At 33.8% G+C, this 21,828-nt stretch overlaps 7 protein-coding genes across 7 annotated transcripts; 4 read left to right on the top strand and 3 right to left on the bottom strand.

Moving 5' to 3' along the window:
• Positions 1–4,508: 4,508 nt before the first annotated feature.
• Positions 4,509–5,903, bottom strand: KABA2_04S00352 (uncharacterized protein; the record flags this gene model as incomplete). The annotated part of the gene is made up of 1 exon (XM_041550091.1): positions 4,509–5,903. One exon carries the CDS (start codon positions 5,901–5,903, stop codon positions 4,509–4,511), a length of 1,395 nt encoding a protein of 464 aa, XP_041406025.1.
• A 396-nt stretch (positions 5,904–6,299) lies between these two features.
• FUM1 (fumarase FUM1) lies at positions 6,300–7,802 on the bottom strand (the record flags this gene model as incomplete). The annotated part of the gene is made up of 1 exon (XM_041550090.1): positions 6,300–7,802. The coding sequence occupies one exon, from the start codon at positions 7,800–7,802 to the stop codon at positions 6,300–6,302; it is 1,503 nt and encodes a 500-aa protein (XP_041406024.1).
• A 3,149-nt stretch (positions 7,803–10,951) lies between these two features.
• On the top strand, positions 10,952–12,523 carry PBI1 (Pbi1p; the record flags this gene model as incomplete). The annotated part of the gene is made up of 1 exon (XM_041550089.1): positions 10,952–12,523. The coding sequence occupies one exon, from the start codon at positions 10,952–10,954 to the stop codon at positions 12,521–12,523; it is 1,572 nt and encodes a 523-aa protein (XP_041406023.1).
• Positions 12,524–12,662: 139 nt separating this feature from the next.
• Positions 12,663–14,609, bottom strand: KEL3 (Kel3p; the record flags this gene model as incomplete). The annotated part of the gene is made up of 1 exon (XM_041550088.1): positions 12,663–14,609. One exon carries the CDS (start codon positions 14,607–14,609, stop codon positions 12,663–12,665), a length of 1,947 nt encoding a protein of 648 aa, XP_041406022.1.
• Positions 14,610–15,297: 688 nt separating this feature from the next.
• Positions 15,298–15,486, top strand: ATP15 (F1F0 ATP synthase subunit epsilon; the record flags this gene model as incomplete). The annotated part of the gene is made up of 1 exon (XM_041550087.1): positions 15,298–15,486. One exon carries the CDS (start codon positions 15,298–15,300, stop codon positions 15,484–15,486), a length of 189 nt encoding a protein of 62 aa, XP_041406021.1.
• Positions 15,487–16,402: 916 nt separating this feature from the next.
• On the top strand, positions 16,403–18,805 carry MDL2 (ATP-binding cassette permease MDL2; the record flags this gene model as incomplete). The annotated part of the gene is made up of 1 exon (XM_041550086.1): positions 16,403–18,805. One exon carries the CDS (start codon positions 16,403–16,405, stop codon positions 18,803–18,805), a length of 2,403 nt encoding a protein of 800 aa, XP_041406020.1.
• Positions 18,806–19,250: 445 nt separating this feature from the next.
• On the top strand, positions 19,251–21,443 carry KAR9 (Kar9p; the record flags this gene model as incomplete). The annotated part of the gene is made up of 1 exon (XM_041550085.1): positions 19,251–21,443. One exon carries the CDS (start codon positions 19,251–19,253, stop codon positions 21,441–21,443), a length of 2,193 nt encoding a protein of 730 aa, XP_041406019.1.
• Positions 21,444–21,828: the final 385 nt, after the last annotated feature.

Genomic DNA, 21,828 nt, shown 5'->3' with positions numbered 1-21,828 from the left:
TTGTCAGAAATTAAGAGTAATATGCACAACACTTAATTTCAATAGGTAAAGAACTACCTTTAAGCACAGTTATTATGAAGCGTGTTAAAATATGAAACAAAATATGTGGCAACATGAAATAAAGTTAATCGCATTATGAAACAAAACATATATAAAGACAAAGAATTCTGAACTTATATTCGAAGTTAGATTCTATTCGTTCTATAAATTATATATAATATAAAGAGACTGATAGATTATCGTATTAAAAAATGTCCGAATTAAATAAAGTAAAGCTTGAAGAGACTAATAGAGGCAAACCATCTATCTCAGATTCTCTACAATTTTTATTTTAAATATCTTATCTATCGCAATTCGTCATGAGTTCCCAGGTTGGGGACAAAATCACCTCCTGCGCATGGGATACCCCAGCCGTTTAGTACACAGAAGTTCGTTTCTTCCCACCTAGCAATGCGTACATCGATGTGCCAGGTCCCACCGTTTTGTGCCGAAAAACACCAAGCTGTCCTATCTCTCTGGTTGACTTCCTTAAAGCTAATCTCCAATACGAACTGAACTATACTCTCTGGGGCCTCAGTGTCACAGTTAGGACCTGTCGTCCAAGGAGCATATCCTACCCAATATGTATACTCTTTTCCGTCCGAATCCTTATAGTTTAGCCACTCATAGCCTCCATTACACATATTCTTCTTAGACCTAGCCTTTACGCTACTACCCGAGCTTCTGCCCAGCGATATCCATCCTGACAAGTCACCCACAAATGACGTCGACAGTGTCCATGTATATTCTTTCCAGTTAGATCTTAGCAAGTTGTGTACTGTCTGAATTATACGATGAACTGAGTCTGCGAAGTTATGCCAGTAACCTCCATTACAGTTATCTCTTTTAACCATCTAGGTTGCTGGATGGCTCACCTCGTACATCGAGGTCACTTGATCTGATATCTCGGAAACCATGTCGTCAATACGGTCTGCTCTCCTGACTAAATCCTTACCCTTGTGCTCCGAGTCTCGATCCACAAGCAAGGTAGCAAGTTCTTCTATACCAGTATAGTTAAGTTCGAAGAAATCTAGGTCTCCTCCCTGGAATAGAGTCACGTTGGCGTCCCCGTACGCTTCGAGCACTCTGCGTGGTACTCCGTTTGCCAAGATCCCATTTCTCAATATTCCTGTATTGTTATTAGTTGCATTAACATAATCTGCTAAATTAGTGCTGTTATATGGCCCCACTGCCTCACTATCCATAGCGTGGATGGTTATGCAGCAGACACAACTAATAAGGGCCAATGAAAAAATCGATGCGATTTTTGGTTGCATTATGAAGTTTTTTATTTTAAGCATTTATAGCAATATAAAGCAATTAGCTATTGTTTATAGACAGCTGCCGAAACAATATACATTATATTAAAATATATTCCTTAGGTTTCAGAGATAATTGAATCAAGGTTATCTATATATATGTATATATATAGATAATATAAGCAATTAGCTAATATTAGCTTTTATATGCACGTCGGAAAGTGAAAATTTGCACTTACCCTTTTAGGTTACACTGAGTATACAGACTTTAAACTCGTCAACATCTAATCTCTCATCTTAGCAGCGTTTGCAGCGTTTTGGACACCTTAAAGGGCTTCATACTCTTCATCTTCATTACTGTTCAAGTATCGAGGATAAAACTTTTTCAATTTCCTGAACAATCAAGCCCAGTCCGGATTAGGAAATGAAGATATATCCTTGAAAAATGTTGTGTGTTGGATATTTACTAAATTTGTACTGAAAGTAGAGAGAGTCAAGAACAATAAAATACATAATACTGTAACTGTGGTAATTTCTGCACATGGGGTGTTTTTAAATCAGGAATTAACGGTAAACTACATGAAGCAAGTGCTAATGGTTCTCGGTAACTTTTTATGATATGGTTGAAACACATGTGAACTTCGTTTAATTGAAATGTGTTGTTGCGAACTGCAATATCATGCAATATCATGCAACATTAAGCACAGATGCATGATCTGCTGCTTTTCTCTCTTTCCAAAATTCGCATTTTCTTTTTCAATCTTTACAACCTATAGACCATCTCAGAATATCTATGATAAGGAGTCGTAAAGGTATGCATTTCTGTGTCGAATATGGAAACTTTCACCGGTTATTTCTTTTTTTACTACTAAATTAGGATATAGAGGAATAAAGTTGAATAATGTAATGTCGCAAGCTGTAATATTAACGCATATCTCTTGCATCTTTTTACATTCAGAAAATAAAATATTCCATCACTTTATTCATATATTCCTGAGACGTTATAGTTGTATTACACTTCCATTCGATCTTTTATTTCAAAAAATAGGAATGTCATAGGACTTGAGAATAAACAACTTGTTTTGGCACTAAATATACATAGTTCAGGATGCAAGCAAGAATAGCATCAGAGTGAAGAATTTTTGAAAATACTCCCAGCAAAATAAGGTTGGGCTTCCTTATAGAACTTGAGCGAACAGTAGCCACAACAGAAAATTAAAATTTTTGAATATATGAACAATTAATGTTATACTGACTCTATTTAGTAGTTCATCGACTTCGTTTTTGGTATAAATGTTTTACATATTGTTGCTTGATAAAGAAAAAGTGATAAACGCACGTTGTATATCCGCAAAGTAAAACGACCATTGCCATCAATATCTAGACAACAACGAACATACATACACATTCCAGTAAACATCAAAGAGTTCGTAACACACATAGGCGTCTGACAAGGACTAAGATTTCTGTCTCTGGAATCAACGTAGATATTATAATTTGGTTTAATTCTCTATCATAATTTTCTCTCTCCTTTAGATGAATAGACCGCAGAGGTGTGATACACTGATTCAAACGTTACAATATTCAAAATATGGTATTGAAGCACACGTCCAACCATATCAATCATATTTAGTGGCAAAGCAAATATAAAAGTCTTGAAGAGGACATTATTTGGGTTTTAAAGGATTTTCTTGCAAAGAAAGTTGTCTCAACCCTCTATATTTGAAAATTCCAACTTTGAAATTTCACTTTAATAATAACATCATTAGCTACTAAAGCAAAAACTAGTGGTAAATTTCTTTGAACAACTCAGACAATAATTCCTCCTCTGGAAGATTATTGGCAACCAGTATCAGGTGGGGCAAATTTCTCAGAATAGTGGCGATTACTTTAGGTTTCATGTTAGCTATTTATGGTGTGATTAGTTATATGGACTGAACTGGAATGGTACCAAGTAAGTAAGATACAGTGAGACTTGTCAAACATCCACGTTGGACTCAAGCAGAAGGAATCATCTTAGGAGGATTTGTTATTGCTTGTACTACATATGATACCACCTATTTGGCTACAATCATTTGTATTGCTTCAACTGAAGGTATTTATGTTCTAATTGCCGGTGCAATTCTGACAACTGCCGCAGTATTCGCTGCCAGCAACAAAGCAAACCTTTAAACGGTGGTGAGTAAAATAGGCCATACTTCATAATTCCTTGACCCTCCATTAGTTGGGCAGATACTATCTAATGGGACCTCCAACTTTAGCATTACTATTGATTACCTGGGAAATTTAGTCCCAAATACTTTTAAACATAAAGAGAATACCAATTACACTTTTATAGGGTTTTCATCTCATTTAGGTAAACATGTCAATGTAAGTTGTGTTTTGTGTCAGGAATTAGGTGTGATATATACCAGTTTTAATTTCAATATAGGTAAAGAAAACTTTCATGCTCATTCACTCATCCATGCCATCACAAGATGTTACCACATCACATGAGGGTGTATGGCGTCATTGAGGAAGTGAAAATCTTTAAAAAATTGATATAAGACGAAGCTATTAATATAATATATAGAGAATATTAGATGTTCTACAATATGTAAATCATGTATAATATAAAGAGACCAATCGATTACCTTATTACAAATTGTCCGATTTAAAACAATTAAAGCTTGAAGAAACTAATAGAGGGAAAAATTCTATCTTAGATTCTCTAGAATATTCATAGGTAAAATTGACAGAAATTATGTCAGAACTAGATATCATAAATGTCCTAATAATATATGACCATTACTTAATAAAAGTATTTGGTAATGATTAGATAATAAGAGAAACAGAGTCTCAAGAAAATAAATAATATATTAAGACAGAGAATTCTGAACTTACATTCTAAGTTAGATTCTATTCATTCTATAACTTATGTATAATAAGAAACTCCCTACAATTAAATAGAAAAGAGTAGAAAATATAATTTGCTTTCTTAATACTAGAACTTAGCTACGCCTACACCTCTATACCTGCCTCTAAATGTAATAAACAATACTAAATTTAACTCTACTCTGTCTACTTCAACTCAACTTTATTCAATTGAACACATTATGACTTAGCGTTAAACTCTATTGGTCCAGCGAAGGATATAATATTTTAAAGGTATTTAAAGCTATTTAACAATACGGCATATATGTATATAGGATTTTAAGGAAACTTTTGAGATCAATTAATCCAGAAATCTTTTAGATCTTTGGCACCCCCATTATAAGCAATCACATTAGGTGAATTCTCACCAGGATCATACAACTTATCTTTTGTACCAAACTTGACTATTTTTTCTTTCAATTGATTTGGAGATATCGAGGTATAGAAACTACTTTCTTGTTCAGGTTGTAAATTTAAGAAATAGGCGACTAACCCGGCAACATGTGGGGCTGACATCGAGGTTCCACTAATTATCTCTGTTGCATTATTAGTTCCACCAATATATGTTGATGGAATTGATGTACCTGGTGCAAAAATATCAACACATTCCCCCCAATTAGAGAAGAAAGCTCTTTGGTCACTGGTGGTTGTTGCACCAACAGTAATTGCCTCTTTCGAATCAGAAGGCGATGCATAACAGGCATCCTGATCTTCATTTCCTGCAGCTACGACAAAATGGATACCCTTCTTGACAGCTGCATTAATCATACCAGTTAATGCAAATGATTTTCCAGCACCCATTGACATGTTAACGACAGAACCCTTTAATTTCTTATTACCTTCTATTTGTCTTAAATGGTCTTCCACGACAAATTCAATACCTTTCAAAACATCTGACATTTCACCATTTCCAGCACTATCCAAGACTTTAACAGCAATTAATTTAGAATCTTTTGCAACCCCATATGTCTTTGAACCGATAATTCCGGCACAATGAGTCCCATGGCCATTCATATCTTCATCGTTAGCATCAGAAATTGCAGTCATACCCCAACTAGCCCTCCCTTCAAAATCTATATGTGATGTTTGAATTCCGGTGTCAATAATATATACATTAACATCATTATCTTGACTACCTGTATGAAACGTGAATGATAAATCATTCCAAGGAAAGATTCGATCTCTTTGTGATATTCTGGCCAAACCCCAAGTGGACTCTTCCTGTACTATAACCTTATTTTGTCTTACAATAGTATCTGCTTCAATAGAAGCAACAATCGAAAGAAATGAAACAATTGAATACAAAAGTTTGATATCTGGAAGATAAACCGAGTAACCAAATATACGTCCATCTAACTCGTAAGTATTTAAATTAACTGAATTTCCCATTATACCCATTTGTACCAATGATTCAGAAACTAATTGATTCATTGAATTTATATGAGACTCAATCTGTGACTTCGAAGCTGATTCCTTGAACACAACGATGTATTTGTTAGTCAAAGTATCCAACGAATCAGGTTTCAAATCTATCTTGACTGGCACATTAACTAATGGAGGATGGTCATTTTCGTTATGAATGTTGTTGATACTAATACCTGAAACGCCCTCGAGGATAAATTCTGGGATAAGTAATCCCTTCGAGAAGTTAAAAAATATTGATAATAAAAGCGGATATACGGCTAATAACATCTTTCTAAATATTTCACAGTAAACTTTGTTTTTCTTAGTACACTAGTTCACACTTTAAATATACAATTTACTTGAAGAAATCACCATTCTTTTAAGATTTTTGTTGCCCCCTTCCCCTTTTATATATATAATTTTTCCATCATATATCTAATCTATCTAATCTATCTATCTATAAAACTCCGTGATCTCAAAGGAACTAAAACGATAAGCACTTAAATCGATAGCGCGATACACGGCGCAAAAGATTAAAAGAATAATATTAAAAGTTAGAAAGAATTAGTATGTATTTTTACAGATCATTCATTGGTCGTACTTAGCTATTATTTTCGTCACGGAATACATTACTATATATCTATACATTAATAAGTTTGTATTGATGTCCTGGTATTATCTGAATTATGGTTTTGGACCGATCATATCTTCTGGAATAACCCATTCCTTGAATTGTTCTTCAGTTAAAAGTTTCAATTCAAGAGCCGACTCCTTCAAAGTAATACCCTTATGGTGAGCATTCTTTGCAATCTTGGAGGCAGCATCGTAACCGATGTGAGGGTTTAGTGCTGTGACCAACATTAGAGACTTATGTAAGTTCTCATCGATCTTATCTTTATTAGCCTTTAGCCCATCAATACAATGAATAGTGAAGGAGTTACAAGCGTCACCTAACAATCTAATGGAACTCAAAAGATTAGAGATCATAACTGGTTTGTAAACGTTCAATTCGAATTGACCTTGAGAGCCAGCAAATGTGATGGCTGCATTATTACCCATCACTTGGACACAAACTTGAGTCATTGCTTCATTTTGTGTAGGGTTAACTTTACCTGGCATAATAGAAGAACCTGGTTCGTTTTCTGGCAAGCTTAATTCACCGTAGCCACAACGTGGACCTGAACCCAAGTATCTAATATCTTGTGCAATCTTGAATAAAGAACACGCAACGGTATTTAAAGCACCAGAACATTCAACAATAGCATCGTGCGCAGCTAGGGCTTCAAACTTGTTTGGAGCAGTTTCGAAGTACATACCAGTCTCTGAGGAGACTTCATCTGCAATCATCTTATCAAACCCAATCTTGGTGTTCAAACCAGTACCGACAGCAGTGCCACCTTGTGCTAACATCTTTAGTGAATCCATTGTGATCTCTACTCTTCTAATCCCATTAGTCAATTGTTGGACGTAACCACTGAATTCTTGACCTAAAGTTAATGGTGTAGCATCTTGTAAATGAGTTCTACCAATCTTAACGATATCCTTATATTCTTCAGCTTTTGAATGTAGAGCATCTCTCAATTTAGTTAAATTTGGAATCAAATGATGTTTAATTTGAGTCATGGCAGCAATATGCATAACAGTAGGAAAAGTATCATTTGAAGATTGAGATTGATTAACATGATTATTTGGATGAACACTCTTTGAGCCAACTTTACCACCTAGCAATTCGATGGCCCTGTTAGAGATGACTTCATTAGCATTCATGTTTGATTGAGTACCTGAACCTGTTTGGAATACAACCAATGGGAAATTATCAGTCAATTTGCCTGCGATGACTTCATCAGCTGCCTTTTGAATAGCCTTTGAGACTTCTGGATCCAAAGTTCCCAATTTTTCATTAACAATTGCAGCCGATTTCTTTAAGATACCAAAGGCCTGGATAATAGGTTCCGGCATCTTTTCTCTTGGACCACCAATTTTAAAATTTTGGAAAGATCTTTGAGTTTGAGCACCCCAATACTTATTAGCTGGAACTTTCACTTCACCGAAGGAATCGGTTTCAATTCTAATTTCAGATGGATCGATTTCTCTGATGGTAGACATGTTTCTGAGGCTGATATTTTTAGAGACTAATCTTAGGTTGGTAGTGGCCCTTGTCACTGAAGATTGTGAGAATTTAAGCATCTTTCTTTATATATTTGAAAAACACAAAAAAATTGGTAATGTACGAAGTTAATGCAACCAGAAGAAAATCTAAAGGAAAAAAAACAACGAGAAAGAGAGAAAAAAGGTTTGACTCTTGTTTTAATAATTAAAATATAATGACAAAACGCAAATGAGGACAGGAATAATACAATAATAACCTGATAGTAATATATCTATATCTATATCTATCTATATATATATATTATTCGACTAAAATTAATTTTTGTTTCTCAGTTTGACAAGTACTTGAAGAAACAGAGAGAGAGAGAGAGAGAGAGAGAACGTAAGTACGTTCCAACAAATAAAATAATTAAAAAAATAAAAGATATATAAAATTTTCTCAAATTACGAACCTATATATAAAGTGAAACAATGGATGTGTATATGTAAGTCCTTCCTCGATCATCATCAACAATTTTACTTTCTCAATTCCTGGTGTTGATGATGACTCTCACAAGCCAATCCCCGTTAATTGCCGGACTGGAGAGCGAAGAACTCACTCCATCAACCTCAACATTTATGTGTTCACTCTCCATTAACCTGACGATTTCCGATAGTTTAGATGGTTATTAATTAGTAAAAGAAGTAGACACATAACGAGAGGGGAAGAACCACAAGGGGTGACCAATCAGCGTGGACCATTAGGGAACCTTTCCCGTGCTGTGGCCGACAGTGCGTGTAGTACGATTTTCTGAAAAGAAATAGCGCAGAGGCTGCGCAGAACGGCTTCGCGATGCTCGGGGAAGGGGCAGAAGCTAAATGCAGTCTTTGGATGGAATCATTAATATATTCAGATTCATTTATTGCATTGCAACCTCATCGACGGGTTTACTCCATTTGTATTTTAAGTACTCAAGACTATCAAAAGTACTACACCATCTTTCATACATAGTCAATTGCGATAGATATCATTAATATCTTGTAGAATTCAAAACTGTACAGTTCCTAGGTTGAATACTATTTCAAAGAGAATATAAAGTCCTGTTATTGGATCGATCCAACATTTTTCAAATGATCGTAGAAATTATAGCTGGCATAACATTAATATAAAGGGTTAGCACCCATCTTTGTATGATAATGAACGTAGACAGATGAAAGTTTCTCACATGCAGTAGATATTTGCTATTCCATTCGTATTACCTAAAAACTTATCTAAATACGTATACAAAGTAAAAATGTAACTTCAAAGAGTAGGTTTAGGTCTTGTAAGGTAAAATTTTTTTGAGTTAAAATCTTTTTTCTATTACACTTTTGCTGACCTTAAAGTTATAACAAAATTTTTATGACGTTCAAAAACCTATTTTACTTTCTTTTCCTTCACAAAATTTATTTGATAACACCAGCGAGCTGGTAAAATAAAACCAGGAAAATATGGCTTGTAAATACCGTTTACTTTATCACATTTTCCTCACCTGACGACTTATGGGGAAAAAGACTAGAGAGTTTAGCTAATTATTACTAAAGGAATCATATACATTTCCATAACGTAAAAAATTCATTTGTGAGAAACTGAAAGGACTTTAGGAGTATTCAACAATTATTATAAAGGTTACAATACAGATAGATTGGGCGCAGTATGCAAAATGATTAAATTATCATTAAGTTTAATACTAGACAACCTTTTTTTGTTTTGTTTTCAAATACAAGAATATATATTTATTGTTAAAAACTCCTTTTTAGGTAAGTCGTAATTTAAATATTTACATTTACATTTAAATTGAGATTTACAGATATGAATAATGTAGTAGATTAAAATATTACTATTTGTATGACGTACAAAACATATATACATATGTGCTTTTTTTTTGTTCATCCATTAAGGGTTGAATAAGTCCTGTGGAACGAACAACTCCTCGTAGTGCTATCCCTTTTTTGGTAAATTAGATTATACATTCGTTAAACTAATTAAAAACCAGAAAAATTACAAATAAATTTTCTTGTTGAATATCATTTGAAAAAACAAAATTCAAATTTGTTACCAATATATTCTACGAAATACAATCCCTTACTCCTTCTCATTCGACGTCCTTTGATAACTGATTGTAAAACATTGACGCCAACATATCTTTCAATTAAGAAGGATGCAAATGATTCAAACAACAGCCTCGTCAAATATGTAAATTACTTTGTAGAATTGGAGGGGAAAGAATCAATAAACTCATTGATGTCGTATAAACCATTAATTCAATAAAATTAATTTTATCTTTTGACCTCGAAAAGAAAAGAAAAAAAGTTTCTAATGTTTTAGAAAGTCGAACAGTTTTGTAACAGCCGTATTATTATCAAAAGCTTCCAATGTGTCGTGTCAGCAAATAAATTACATAAATTTGTCTTTCTCAGCAATGAAACAATAGTTCCTGTCGTTTATCTCGTTCCTGAATCTGTGTCGTTTATTTATTTCAAAGCTTACAAACTCCTTTCAATTTCACAGAATATGGCGCGGGGAGCTGACAAAAAGAAGTAAATACGATTTGCGTTTATAAATCAGTCACATTCAGATAAAAAGAAAGATAACTTTTGGGAACCCTTCGACAGAACAAGAGAAGACAAGACACCGAATGAAGATTTGGTAAGAGCGAGATTTCTATTGAAAGGATGGGGGTTTCATGATTGTTGATGAAAGTTTTCTTTTAATAAAATAGAAGGGGGTGACAAAAGGCCATCTTCGTTTAAATTATATATATATAGATACATACAATTTTCTCGTCGTTCTTGATACAATGACTTATTGAACTCGTATGAAAAGAAAAATTTCTGAAATCAAGGAGAGGATATTCTCCCAACTTAATCATCTTCTTTGTACACTTTTTATGGGGAAAGCTGTACACTACTGTGCTAACGTTTACAATTATATATCAATTATACACAATAAGGTAATCGTGGCTTATACTTATTAACTAAATAAACGAGACATCTTAAATGGTAATATAAGTAATCACATCGATACAAGGTTCCAATATAAAAACGAAAGAAATAAATTGAGATTAATTCAATTTGTCAATGATGTAGAATTTCATTTTCTTTTTTAATTTGCAATCACGTCTTATTTTCACTGAAATCATAAACTTTATATAAAAAAAAAAGATCAAAAAAAAATTTATCCTATAATCTTCAAAGAAACAAATAAAATGTCACTAAGAACCTTATCAAGTTTTGAAAAGAGGCTACTGACTCAATCCATTGAGAATAAGAGAAACGGTACAACATTTGCTGCTAGTTATTATTCCTGTAATGAAAATTGGGATGACGATATAACGTTATCTACAGTTAGAGATTCTAGATTAACCCTTCCAATTTTGACACATGCACTACAAAGATTAATTTCGAAGAATATCGAATTGGCTTTAACCATCAACGAGGATATTGAATACGAGCTATTGAAAAGAATCAAGACTGACTCAATTATAAAGTTGGTTCAATTTGGGTCCTTTAAAGATGAGAAAGTAAATTGCCACGCTGGTGCTCCTCCATATCTATTACGTCATATCTACAATAATTCTAAATTTACACCCGGTAGCCAAGAACCCCTATGGGAATTATACGTAGTTGATGAATCACTTGTGATTTTCCACGGTCAAGATGTATTATTTGATTCATTCTCAGGTGCTAATTTTCATAAATTATTAATGGAGGAAATTAATCAGGTTATATTAAATCATAAACCTGATACAGAGCTTAAGAAATTAGATTATATATTCAACAGAAATGAAATACACACAGATACAGTACTACCAAAATCAATATATGATAATCCAAAAATACATCTACCCGCAAAGACAACTAATCTTTTCAGTTTACAAACCCAATCATTTTTTAAGTCAATATTTTTCAATACTGTAAGGAAGCCATTAGATGTTTTACCTTTCTTTAGTTCTAATGATGAAGAGGTCCATTACAAGAATCTCGAAGAATATAAATCGATTGGTTCGTTTAATGAATTGGATTCAAAAACTAATCTTTGTGGAACTACAGTATTTGGCACTATCTCTAGGGATAGATTTAATTATCTAAATTCTCTCGTGGAACAAGAAAATATCTGTTTCAGAAGTTTAATATGTGGTATAACTATGCTTTGTTTAAAACCACTTGTAAAGAATTTTGACAATTCTGTAACTTTTTCTATGGACATCGATCTAAGAAACTTGGTTGACAATCCGGAACAATCAACAAAGAATTTTGGTCTATACTACAAAGAAATTAGGGTTGAATGTCCACTTTCATTAATCAACGATAACGAGTTTATAACAAGTGAAGATGAAGCTGATTCCAAAACTTTGAATGAAGAAGACTCGGAGCAAATGGAAAAATTATTAGAGTTTCAACTTAAAAACGTAACAAACCATGTAAAAAATGTAATCAATGAAAATATAAGAAGGTTTGAAAAGTTTGGCTTTGATGATGACGATATTAGACGAATGAAATATTCAAACACTGACGAATTTTCATCTGAGAAGGAACAAGAGAAAGTTATTAACATTTGTGACACTTCTGATATCGTTCTTGGTGAAGCTGAACAGAAACGTGAAGGTCTATTCAATCTAAAGAATACCAGTTTTACAAAGAGTTTGAAGAAAAACGAATATATGTCACTGTGTTATAGTTATTGTAACGATACCGGTCTGAACTTGTGTATCCACTTCTCTGATTCATACAACATGGAAAATTTTGTTGAATGTTTCCAATCATTCATTGAAGAATGAATTAACACCTAAATTTGAACGATAATTAATAATGACACAATACGTAATAAAACTTAAATACACTTTATATAAGTGTAAAAACTATTTTTTTATTCTAGATGTATAAATAATGAGAGATGCAAAATATTACCAATTATATCTATCTTCTCTTTGAAGTAGGTTTGGAGAGATCCTTTTCAATGATATCACCACCAACACCAAGTTCTTCTAATTTATCTTCTTCAATACGAACTTGGTCTCTTCTTTCCCACCAACGATCTTCACATAGATCAAAAGACTTCTTTTTCAAATGCTTACCCTTAGCATCCCGGTTGTTAGAAATTGCCCACTCCAAAAATGCTGGGCCTTCACGTAGATAGAACGCACGCAAATTCTCGAATGGTTTTGGATGAGGCAACCAAGGACGTTCATCTGGAATTTCCATTTCATCTACTTGCTCTTCTTCTTCTTCTTCCTCTTCTTCCTCTTCTGCTTCCAATTTAGTGTCCGCAATTTCTTCTTCGTCATCATCGTCTTCTTCGTCATCGTCATCGTCGTCGTCGTCATCTGAATCTTGTTGGCCGAGCTTCTTGGCAGTTTCAACATTTTCTAGATTTTCCCAATAAACACTAACACCATCTACCTTATTTAAATCGATACCATAGAAGGAATCAATGTAGAAATCCTTTTCACCTAGTTCCCAAACACCACCATATACGAATAAGGAATCATCCACAACAACGGTAGCTGAATTAAATCTTGGATGCGGCAATTGATTAGATATAGTCACGTCTTTTCGTCTTTCAACATTTTCATCTTCAATATCCATTTTATTCAATTCTTGCTCCAACTCAGTATTATCCACATTGATATCATCATCTTCATCGTTTAAGTTATTTTTTTTCAAAATACTATTCAATAGATCTTGCAATTCTTTTTCTTTTTCTTCAGAAATGTTAGTATTAGAAGATTTGATTCTTTGTGAACCTGAATTTGATTTATTACTCTTTCTCAATTTTAATGAATACCATCTATTAGTCTCTATGTTATAATTGAAAAGATCATTGTAGAAAATAGAATCTAAACTTTCTTCAGTTTCTTCAAAATCATAGACACCACCAAAGAGAATCCCTCTACCTTTATGATGTGCCATAGAGCAACCCACTCTTGGAGAAGGTTGGAAACCTTGTTTTCTTCTTCTTTCCCATCTAATAGCAGATAAATCTGGTTTCATTTTCAAATACCAACAATCTGTAAGAATCTTCCCCTTTTGAAGACCCTTTGTAGCTTTCACTTTACAATACCCACCATAAAGGATACAACCCTCTGCAGTTGGAATTAAAGAGTGACCAGATCTAGCGTCTGGTAAAGTATGATTCTTTGGGAATTCTATTTGTTTCCATTTATAATTGGTAATATCAAATACCCATAGATCATTCAAATATGATGTCGAGTGACCCAAATCTCTGAACCCCCCGTAAAGGATGAAAAAATTCTTCCAAGTTGTGATTCTATGACCAGATCTTGGACTTGGAGAAACCTTTTCATCTATCTTTGTCCATTCTTTATTTGTTGTGTCTAGGATCCAAGTATCTGAGTAATGATAGAAAGTGGATTGTTTTGGAGAAGAAAACTCACCACCATGCAATAATGCAATACCTGAGGGATGCGATGCCATAGCAGCTGAGGATCTTGGCATTGGAGAATTTTGGGAAGTATATTTTTTCCAAGAGTTATTATCTAGAGCGTAAGAATACAATTCATTATGAAAATTAGCTGCACCTGTGACAGGATTAGCAGACTCACCACCAAATAATAACAATTCTTTCTTGTTATGTAATGGGTTAGCCACTAAACATGGATTCAGTCTTACAGGTGAAGGTTTATCAACGGTCTCGATATTAATTTGTTCGAATTGTTCCTGTTGTTTCCTAAAATTGGATAAAACTTCTTCAATGTCCATATCATCCATATCTTCATCATCGCCCATCTTCTGTTGCTTCTTCTTATCCTTCGATTGTGCCTTGGCTTGATTCTTCTTATTCTTTTGCTCAGTACGAGCCTTCTTGGCCTCTTTATCCTTCTTACCAGATTTCTTCTTAGCCATTTTCCTTGTTATCGTTTAGTTTGTTAGCTCACTATCTTGAAACAAACTCAACAGTTCTAGTTACTATGCAATTTAACAGTCGACACCCTGGTGCTTATTGAATCCATTCTCGAGATCATCTTATATCAGCAATGGTGACGGCCCTGAGAATTCTAGGCACAACATCGCTAATCGCGTACATAAAATTTTTCACCCAAATATTGACCTCATGAAATAAAGCACAGAAAGAGCGCTAGAAATAATTTAATAGTCACGTGAAATACACGTGACATAATTGTAATTATTGGTTATAGTTATTGACATGATCATAAAGTGTATCATCATTAGTTTCAAATTCAGCAATAATAACCTCATTTACAATACTTAAATATACGGCTAACGTCATTGTCTGTTCTCTTATGCCAGCCAATCATATGGAAGAACACTCATTAACTGGCCATTCCCAAAAACAGACAGAAATTTTCGGCGCGTTGCCCGTTTCCCACACTGAAAGAGCCAAAAAAAATACAAAAAAATGTGAAAAGTTCCCTATTGAGATTATATATATATATGTAAATGACTGATAGTATTTATTACAAGGGGTGGTGCAATAGGATTGAAATAGTTAGATTTTAAAAGCAATCCTTATTTATATATTTTCAATAAGTATATATTCGACAGAAAATAAAATATACATATCGAAGAAATCATGTCTGCCTGGAGAAAAGCCGGTCTTACTTACACCCAATACATCTCAGTCGCTGCTAAGACTCTACGTAGTGCATTGAAGACTGAATTACAAACACAACATGTCCTAAACCGTGGTCAATCTGATGCATGCTTCACGAAATATGAAAAGGGTAGTCCACTAGCTGATCCAAAGTTGTTGAGCAAATAGAATGAAGTTCTGGCCGACACATATGCCAAAGCTACTTCTTTTCAAATCATATGAACCCATATATATTCCACAATAGCAATCGATATAAAAACAAGCAAAATAAACAAAAAGTAAGATGTCCATCATACGGGAGAAATAATATAAGGATTTAGATATATCTATAAATGTTTATATAAAGATATGAATATGCGCAAGTATATTCATGCATTCTCTTCACAATAAATAAGTATTCAATATTCACAACGAATGATATATATATGTATATCTATATGGTGAGATAAACCGGTCCTACTCACTCGACATGGGCCCACTTATGACCTTTATCCAATCTTCAATATCTATATGTTACTGGTCATCACCTGGAATGGTATAGTCCTTATATGGCTAGGGGTGCGTGGCCCCATTATTGTTCACAGTAAATAAATTCTTGTTATGGTGTATGAGAGAGGGACGGCAAAAATTTCCAGCCGACAAAATATCGCGCTGGAAATTTACACCTTTAAACATTACCCAGTGAATGGTTCAAATGGGCTTGGATTTGCACTGAACGATGCATGAATTAGAACCATTTTAATCTTTATTCCAAAAGGATCAATGACTATCTTTTGACTTTGACCAAATTGAATCTGGAGAAATTAGAAGCATTGATATATAGTGAATATCAGCAATATCTATTGATTTTAGTTCCTTGTTATTATTCTGTTATATATTCAATCAGAGATAAATACCCTGTTGTAAGGACCAAGGTTAGCAGTGCAATTCATTTATCCTTATTCCTTCTTTATCCAATAACTACTTTATTTTGTAAGTTTATTTTGCATCTTTTTAAGAAATTAAGGCTCTCATATCATCATTTAAGCAATAATTTCAATTATAATTTTAAGGGATAAATTATCTCAACAACTTTCTGATCAATATGCTTAAAGCACATGCAAATGCAAGTACATTATGTCGACAATTAAACCATATCAACAACCCTATAATAAATACTTCGTTATTATCAGGATTACGATCAAAGTGTTGGGGAGTAAGAAATAAGACAACACTAACCAATTGTCACACACATAATCTCATTTATTCAAAATACAACAATAATGGTAGCAATATAACAATCAAGAACGTACAAGGCATTAAATATTTCTCAGATTTCACTAAATTACTACGGAATGATACCACAACTTTTCAAAATAAACTGAAACTTAACTCTCATACCACCTTTAATAATAATAATAATATTCCATTTGCAAAAATTTCTAAAAATTTCTTTCACTCATCCAGAAATAATCAAAATAATAAATCTGAAGAAACTTCAAAATCTAAGAAGGATACAAAATCATCTTCAGAATCTGGTTCAAAGGATATATGGAGATTATTACTTCTAATCAAGAACGATTGGAGATTATTATCTGCAGCTTTAGGTCTGCTGACCGTTTCATGTTCCATTGGTATGGCGATCCCTAAAATTATAGGTATTGTGTTAGATGCCTTAAGGACAACTGCACCTGAAGAACAAATTACTGTAATGTCTTTACCATTACCTCAATTTTTTGGTGGGATTGCCGTAGCTTTAGTTATCGGCTGCGCTGCGAATTATGGTCGTGTTATCTTACTGAGAATCTTGAGTGAACGATTGGTTGCTCGACTAAGATCAAATATCATTAAGAGAGTGTTACATCAGGATGCAGAATTTTACGATACCTATAAAGTTGGGGACTTGATATCAAGACTGGGATCTGATGCTTATGTTGTTTCAAGGTCCATTACTCAGAAGATATCAGATGGTATAAAAGCTTTATTTGTAGGATCTGTGGGTATCGGTATGATGGTATCATTATCACCACAACTGTCAGGTTTTCTAATGTTACTAGCTCCTCCAATCCTTTTTGCAGCAAAGTTTTTTGGTAGAAAGATAAGATTAAATTCCACTCAGTTACAAGAGGCTACTGCAAATATGACGCGTGTATCAGAGGAACAGTTCAATGGTATTAAGACGATACAAAGTTTTGTTGCAGAAAAGAACGAGATAAATAAATATAATGGTGCAATTCGTCAAATATTTAGAGTAGGTAAAGATGCTGCTTTCATAAATGGTAAATTTTTTACAACTGCAAGTTTGATAGGAGATCTAAGTTTTTTGATTGTTTTAAGTTATGGTTCATACCTTGTACTGGGCAATCAATTATCTATTGGTGACCTAACGGCATATATGCTATATACAGAATATACTGGTAATGCAGTCTTTGGCCTATCAACTTTTTACTCAGAATTGATGCAAGGTGCAGGTGCAGCTACCAGATTATTTGAATTAACTGATAAAGAAGTTAAGATTCCATCCACCTTAGGGAAAAACAAGTTTATTCCAACAAAACCGAATGGGGGCTGTGAAATCGAATTCAAGGATGTTTCATTTGCATATCCAACGAGACCTGCCAATCAAATATTTAAAAACTTAAATTTTAAGATCGAAGCAGGTTCAAACGTTTGTATTGTCGGTCCATCTGGTAGAGGTAAATCGACTATCGCGCTATTATTACTACATTATTACAACCCTACGAATGGAGAGATAGTTATTGACGGCCAGACTTTGAACGAAATGAATACAAAATCACTAAGACGTAAGATTGGTATTGTTCAACAAGAACCAACTTTAATGTCAGGAACAATTAGGGACAACATAACATACGGTTTGACTTATAAACCTACAAAGGAAGAGATTAGATCTGCTGCTAAGCAATGTTTCTGTCATAATTTTATTACTAAATTTCCTGATACTTATGATACTGTCATTGGACCTCATGGTGCTTCATTAAGTGGTGGTCAAAGACAACGTATTGCTATTGCAAGGGCATTGATAAAGAAACCAAACATTTTAATATTGGACGAAGCTACCTCTGCGTTAGATGTGGAGAGTGAGGGTGCCATTAACTACACATTTGGCCAAATCATGAAATCAAAGTCCATGACTATTGTCAGTATCGCCCATAGACTAAGTACTATCAGAAGATCTGAAAACATTATTGTTTTGGGGAATGATGGTTCTGTAGTGGAAATGGGTAAATTCAAGGAATTGTTTGAGGACCCAAATAGTGAGTTATCAAAATTGATGAATGAAAAGACAAACCGCAACGAAAAGAAACCAGATCTTGTTAAATCAAACATAACATCGGATGGAACTGACAAAGATTCTTCCCAAATGTCAGAAGTAGAGCAAGAAATCTCAGCAAAGACGAATCAAATAGATGCGATAGATGAGAATGCTATAGAAGAAGTAGTTAAAGATGTGACGGAAGAGAGTAAACCTATCAAGATTATAAGGTAAATATACAACTAACGTTCTTAGGTCTACCAATTCTCTATTAGTTCAATACAGGCCAGTTCTTTCACTGATACTAACACTTAACGAGCAATGCCTAAGTAGTACATACCCATACCCATATATATATACTTAACAATTTATATCTTGACTGCATTATATAAGAGACCTTTAATATAAATCACGACTTATATAGAGTGGCTCTCCCTTTGTTGTGTCTTTTTCAGTTCTCTTACAAATCTCTAACATATTTCGCGTTGCCATTTTGGGAAGGTATCTTGGATTTCAAAAGTAAACAAACAAATATATGATGATGGCTAACCTCCTTTAGTAAATACATAAAGGATTCAATATAAAATATAAGTGAATCTAATGAACAAGAGTGTCAGTTTTGCTATCCATAACTATCAAGAAAGGAACTACCAACGAAAGTAATATTATTTAAGATTAAATGATAAGCGAAGAAAGGGTTGTCTTAGATTCGGCAGTTGCACGAATATCAAACTTATTGACACGCCTTGGAGAAACAGAACAAGTAAACGACGATTTTTATAATGATCTGACTAAGTTTTATGATGAATTATATGGTTTGAACAAAATTTTAGCAACATACTTGAAACTGGACCCTGGGAATTTTTTGAATGAGATGGCCAATGCTGCATCATTGAAAGATATATTCTCTGAGGTTGCCGAACAATTTGAAAACATAGAACCTACTTTGTGTGATATCGTTGATTTAATAGATAAGGATGATGTAATAATAACTTTTAACTCATCAGAAATGGATACAGCTACTATTGCACAGTTACTCAAGGAATGTAATGAAGTAACAAATAATAATAAATCTGTTATGAAATCATTAAAAGATATAATAGGGACATATTTAGATTTCAATGAGATCTTAGATAACCACATTGGGACCATAGATGAAATAGTTAATGAGAGTTTAAATCAATTATTTGAGATATATGATGAGCGTAACGGATCACCGATACGACATTATCCATTATTCACTCTGGATAAAATTATTCGATTATTATCAAGAGACACATCAGATGATCGCCTGCTAACCAAAAATGGGAGAAGGATACATAGTAATCAACCAAATATTATAGAGGAGCCTACATTTCCGACATTTACAGCAGCTGATGTAAGCGTTTCTCAAAAATTCCTGCAATTACAGAAAACTTTAATCCCCATAGAAAAAAGTTTAATAGAAATATTACCTCAGCGAATAGAGCTTTTTGATTCAAGATCATTTAAATATACCGATGATTTAACTATAATCCTTAATAGCAAATACAAAACTGTGATGGTGAATTATAAATATTTGACTAGAGAAGTTCGTGCCCTGAAATTAGAATTGATTGATAATAGATGGAATTTTATTTTTGAAAACTTAAATAGAGAATTGAAAATAAGAATAAACTCTGTTGAAACGAACTACAATGATTTAAAATCCCAAACCTTTTCGGACAGGATTAGCTCCAAACAGAAACAAAAGTTGGAGAGAGATACGCAAATAATATCCAAAACATTTAATACGATTTACAAAGCTCTTGAATTTTCTTTGTTGAAAACTGAAATTGCGTCAGAAATAAATGATCTAGCTGAAGTATGGATTAACCTCAGAGGATTAACGGATGATTACTTGGAATCTGTCCCATCATTATCTGACAACGAGGCTCTGAATGTGATACGAGAGAGGGCTAAGGCGAATAGAGAAAAAATCAGCAAAGAAGATTTGAACTTTTACAAACCACCTCGTATTTCGAGTTATAATTCTAGAGATGAAACTACCACGGACGAGGAACCTGATGCAGCAAACTTAACTATCGAATCAATAGCCAACAATCTAAGGCAATTCTCTCTGACCTCCAACTTGAAGAGGCATGACACCAATGATAAGACACTCGTAACAGGTCAAATGTCCATGAAGAAAATGACAAAACCATTAATCATTCCAAGCATTACTAGTACTACCAGTGGTACTACCATATCATCTGAGATAACGGATGAATTACTTGCAATGAGGGATGACCTCACATATCCATCATTTGGAAACAGGGCATTGAATATTGGAACGAAGCACGGTGATGATAAATTTCCCGCACTGCCAGATTATAAGGAGGCAACTTCTAGTAAATTGGAACCACCTCAGAAGTTTAATGAACCTCCCCTAATGTATCAACTTGAAGACAATAACAGTGATTATGAGAGTGATCTAGAAAGCAGTAGAATTGATGTTCCCATAAGCAATTTGAAGGAGAAAATGGGAAAGAGATTTTCAGACCTTGCTAATGATGGGAAGATCAGAAACAAGCCTTCTGAAAATGTATTACTAGATCCCATTGTTGACAAAATCAAATATAGTGCTGCTGATATGGAAGTTATGGAGAATAATAAGTTGAAATATTACGCTCTCCAAATAACCTTAATTCCACGAATTGGTATTCCCGGTAACTGTTGCGATAACAGAAATGTTTCTTTACCTCCAGCTGCTACTATATTTCATACACCTCCAAGGTTCGATTACTCAAAATCTCTGGAGTACAATAGTCATATATTGCAAGGGTCGGTGAGAAGAAAACTGAAACAACCTACTCTAATGTCCCAGTTGTTAACACCATTATCTAGACGATAACTATGAAATTATAGACACTTCGATTGTAACAATATACACAAATAAATATCTCAATACACATATGTATTGTCTGACTTATATAATTAATAACTTAATGAATATTCACATACAACAACATAAAACCGAAGTTCCACTCACCCCAAGAAGGCATTCCCCTTATTCCTTAGGATATTAAATTGATTGTTCTCTCATCGAGAATGGAATGCACCGCACGAAGAAATAAACTGACGCACCGCGGAGACAACAAAGTTTCTTCTGCAAGGACAATTGATGATCATTACATAATTAGGACACTGGATATTTATGATTCAAGAATGTTCGATTATCCATTAGAACACCAAGAACGAAAAACTCTTTTAATACTTATATTGTAAACTACTGACGT

Source organism: Maudiozyma barnettii, assembly GCF_903064755.1.
Source record: "Maudiozyma barnettii strain CLIB 1767 genome assembly, contig: KABA2_04, whole genome shotgun sequence".
Lineage (NCBI taxonomy): Eukaryota > Fungi > Ascomycota > Saccharomycetes > Saccharomycetales > Saccharomycetaceae > Maudiozyma > Maudiozyma barnettii.
Note: the sequence above shows the minus strand (reverse complement) of the source record. Positions and strands in the feature narration are given on the sequence as shown.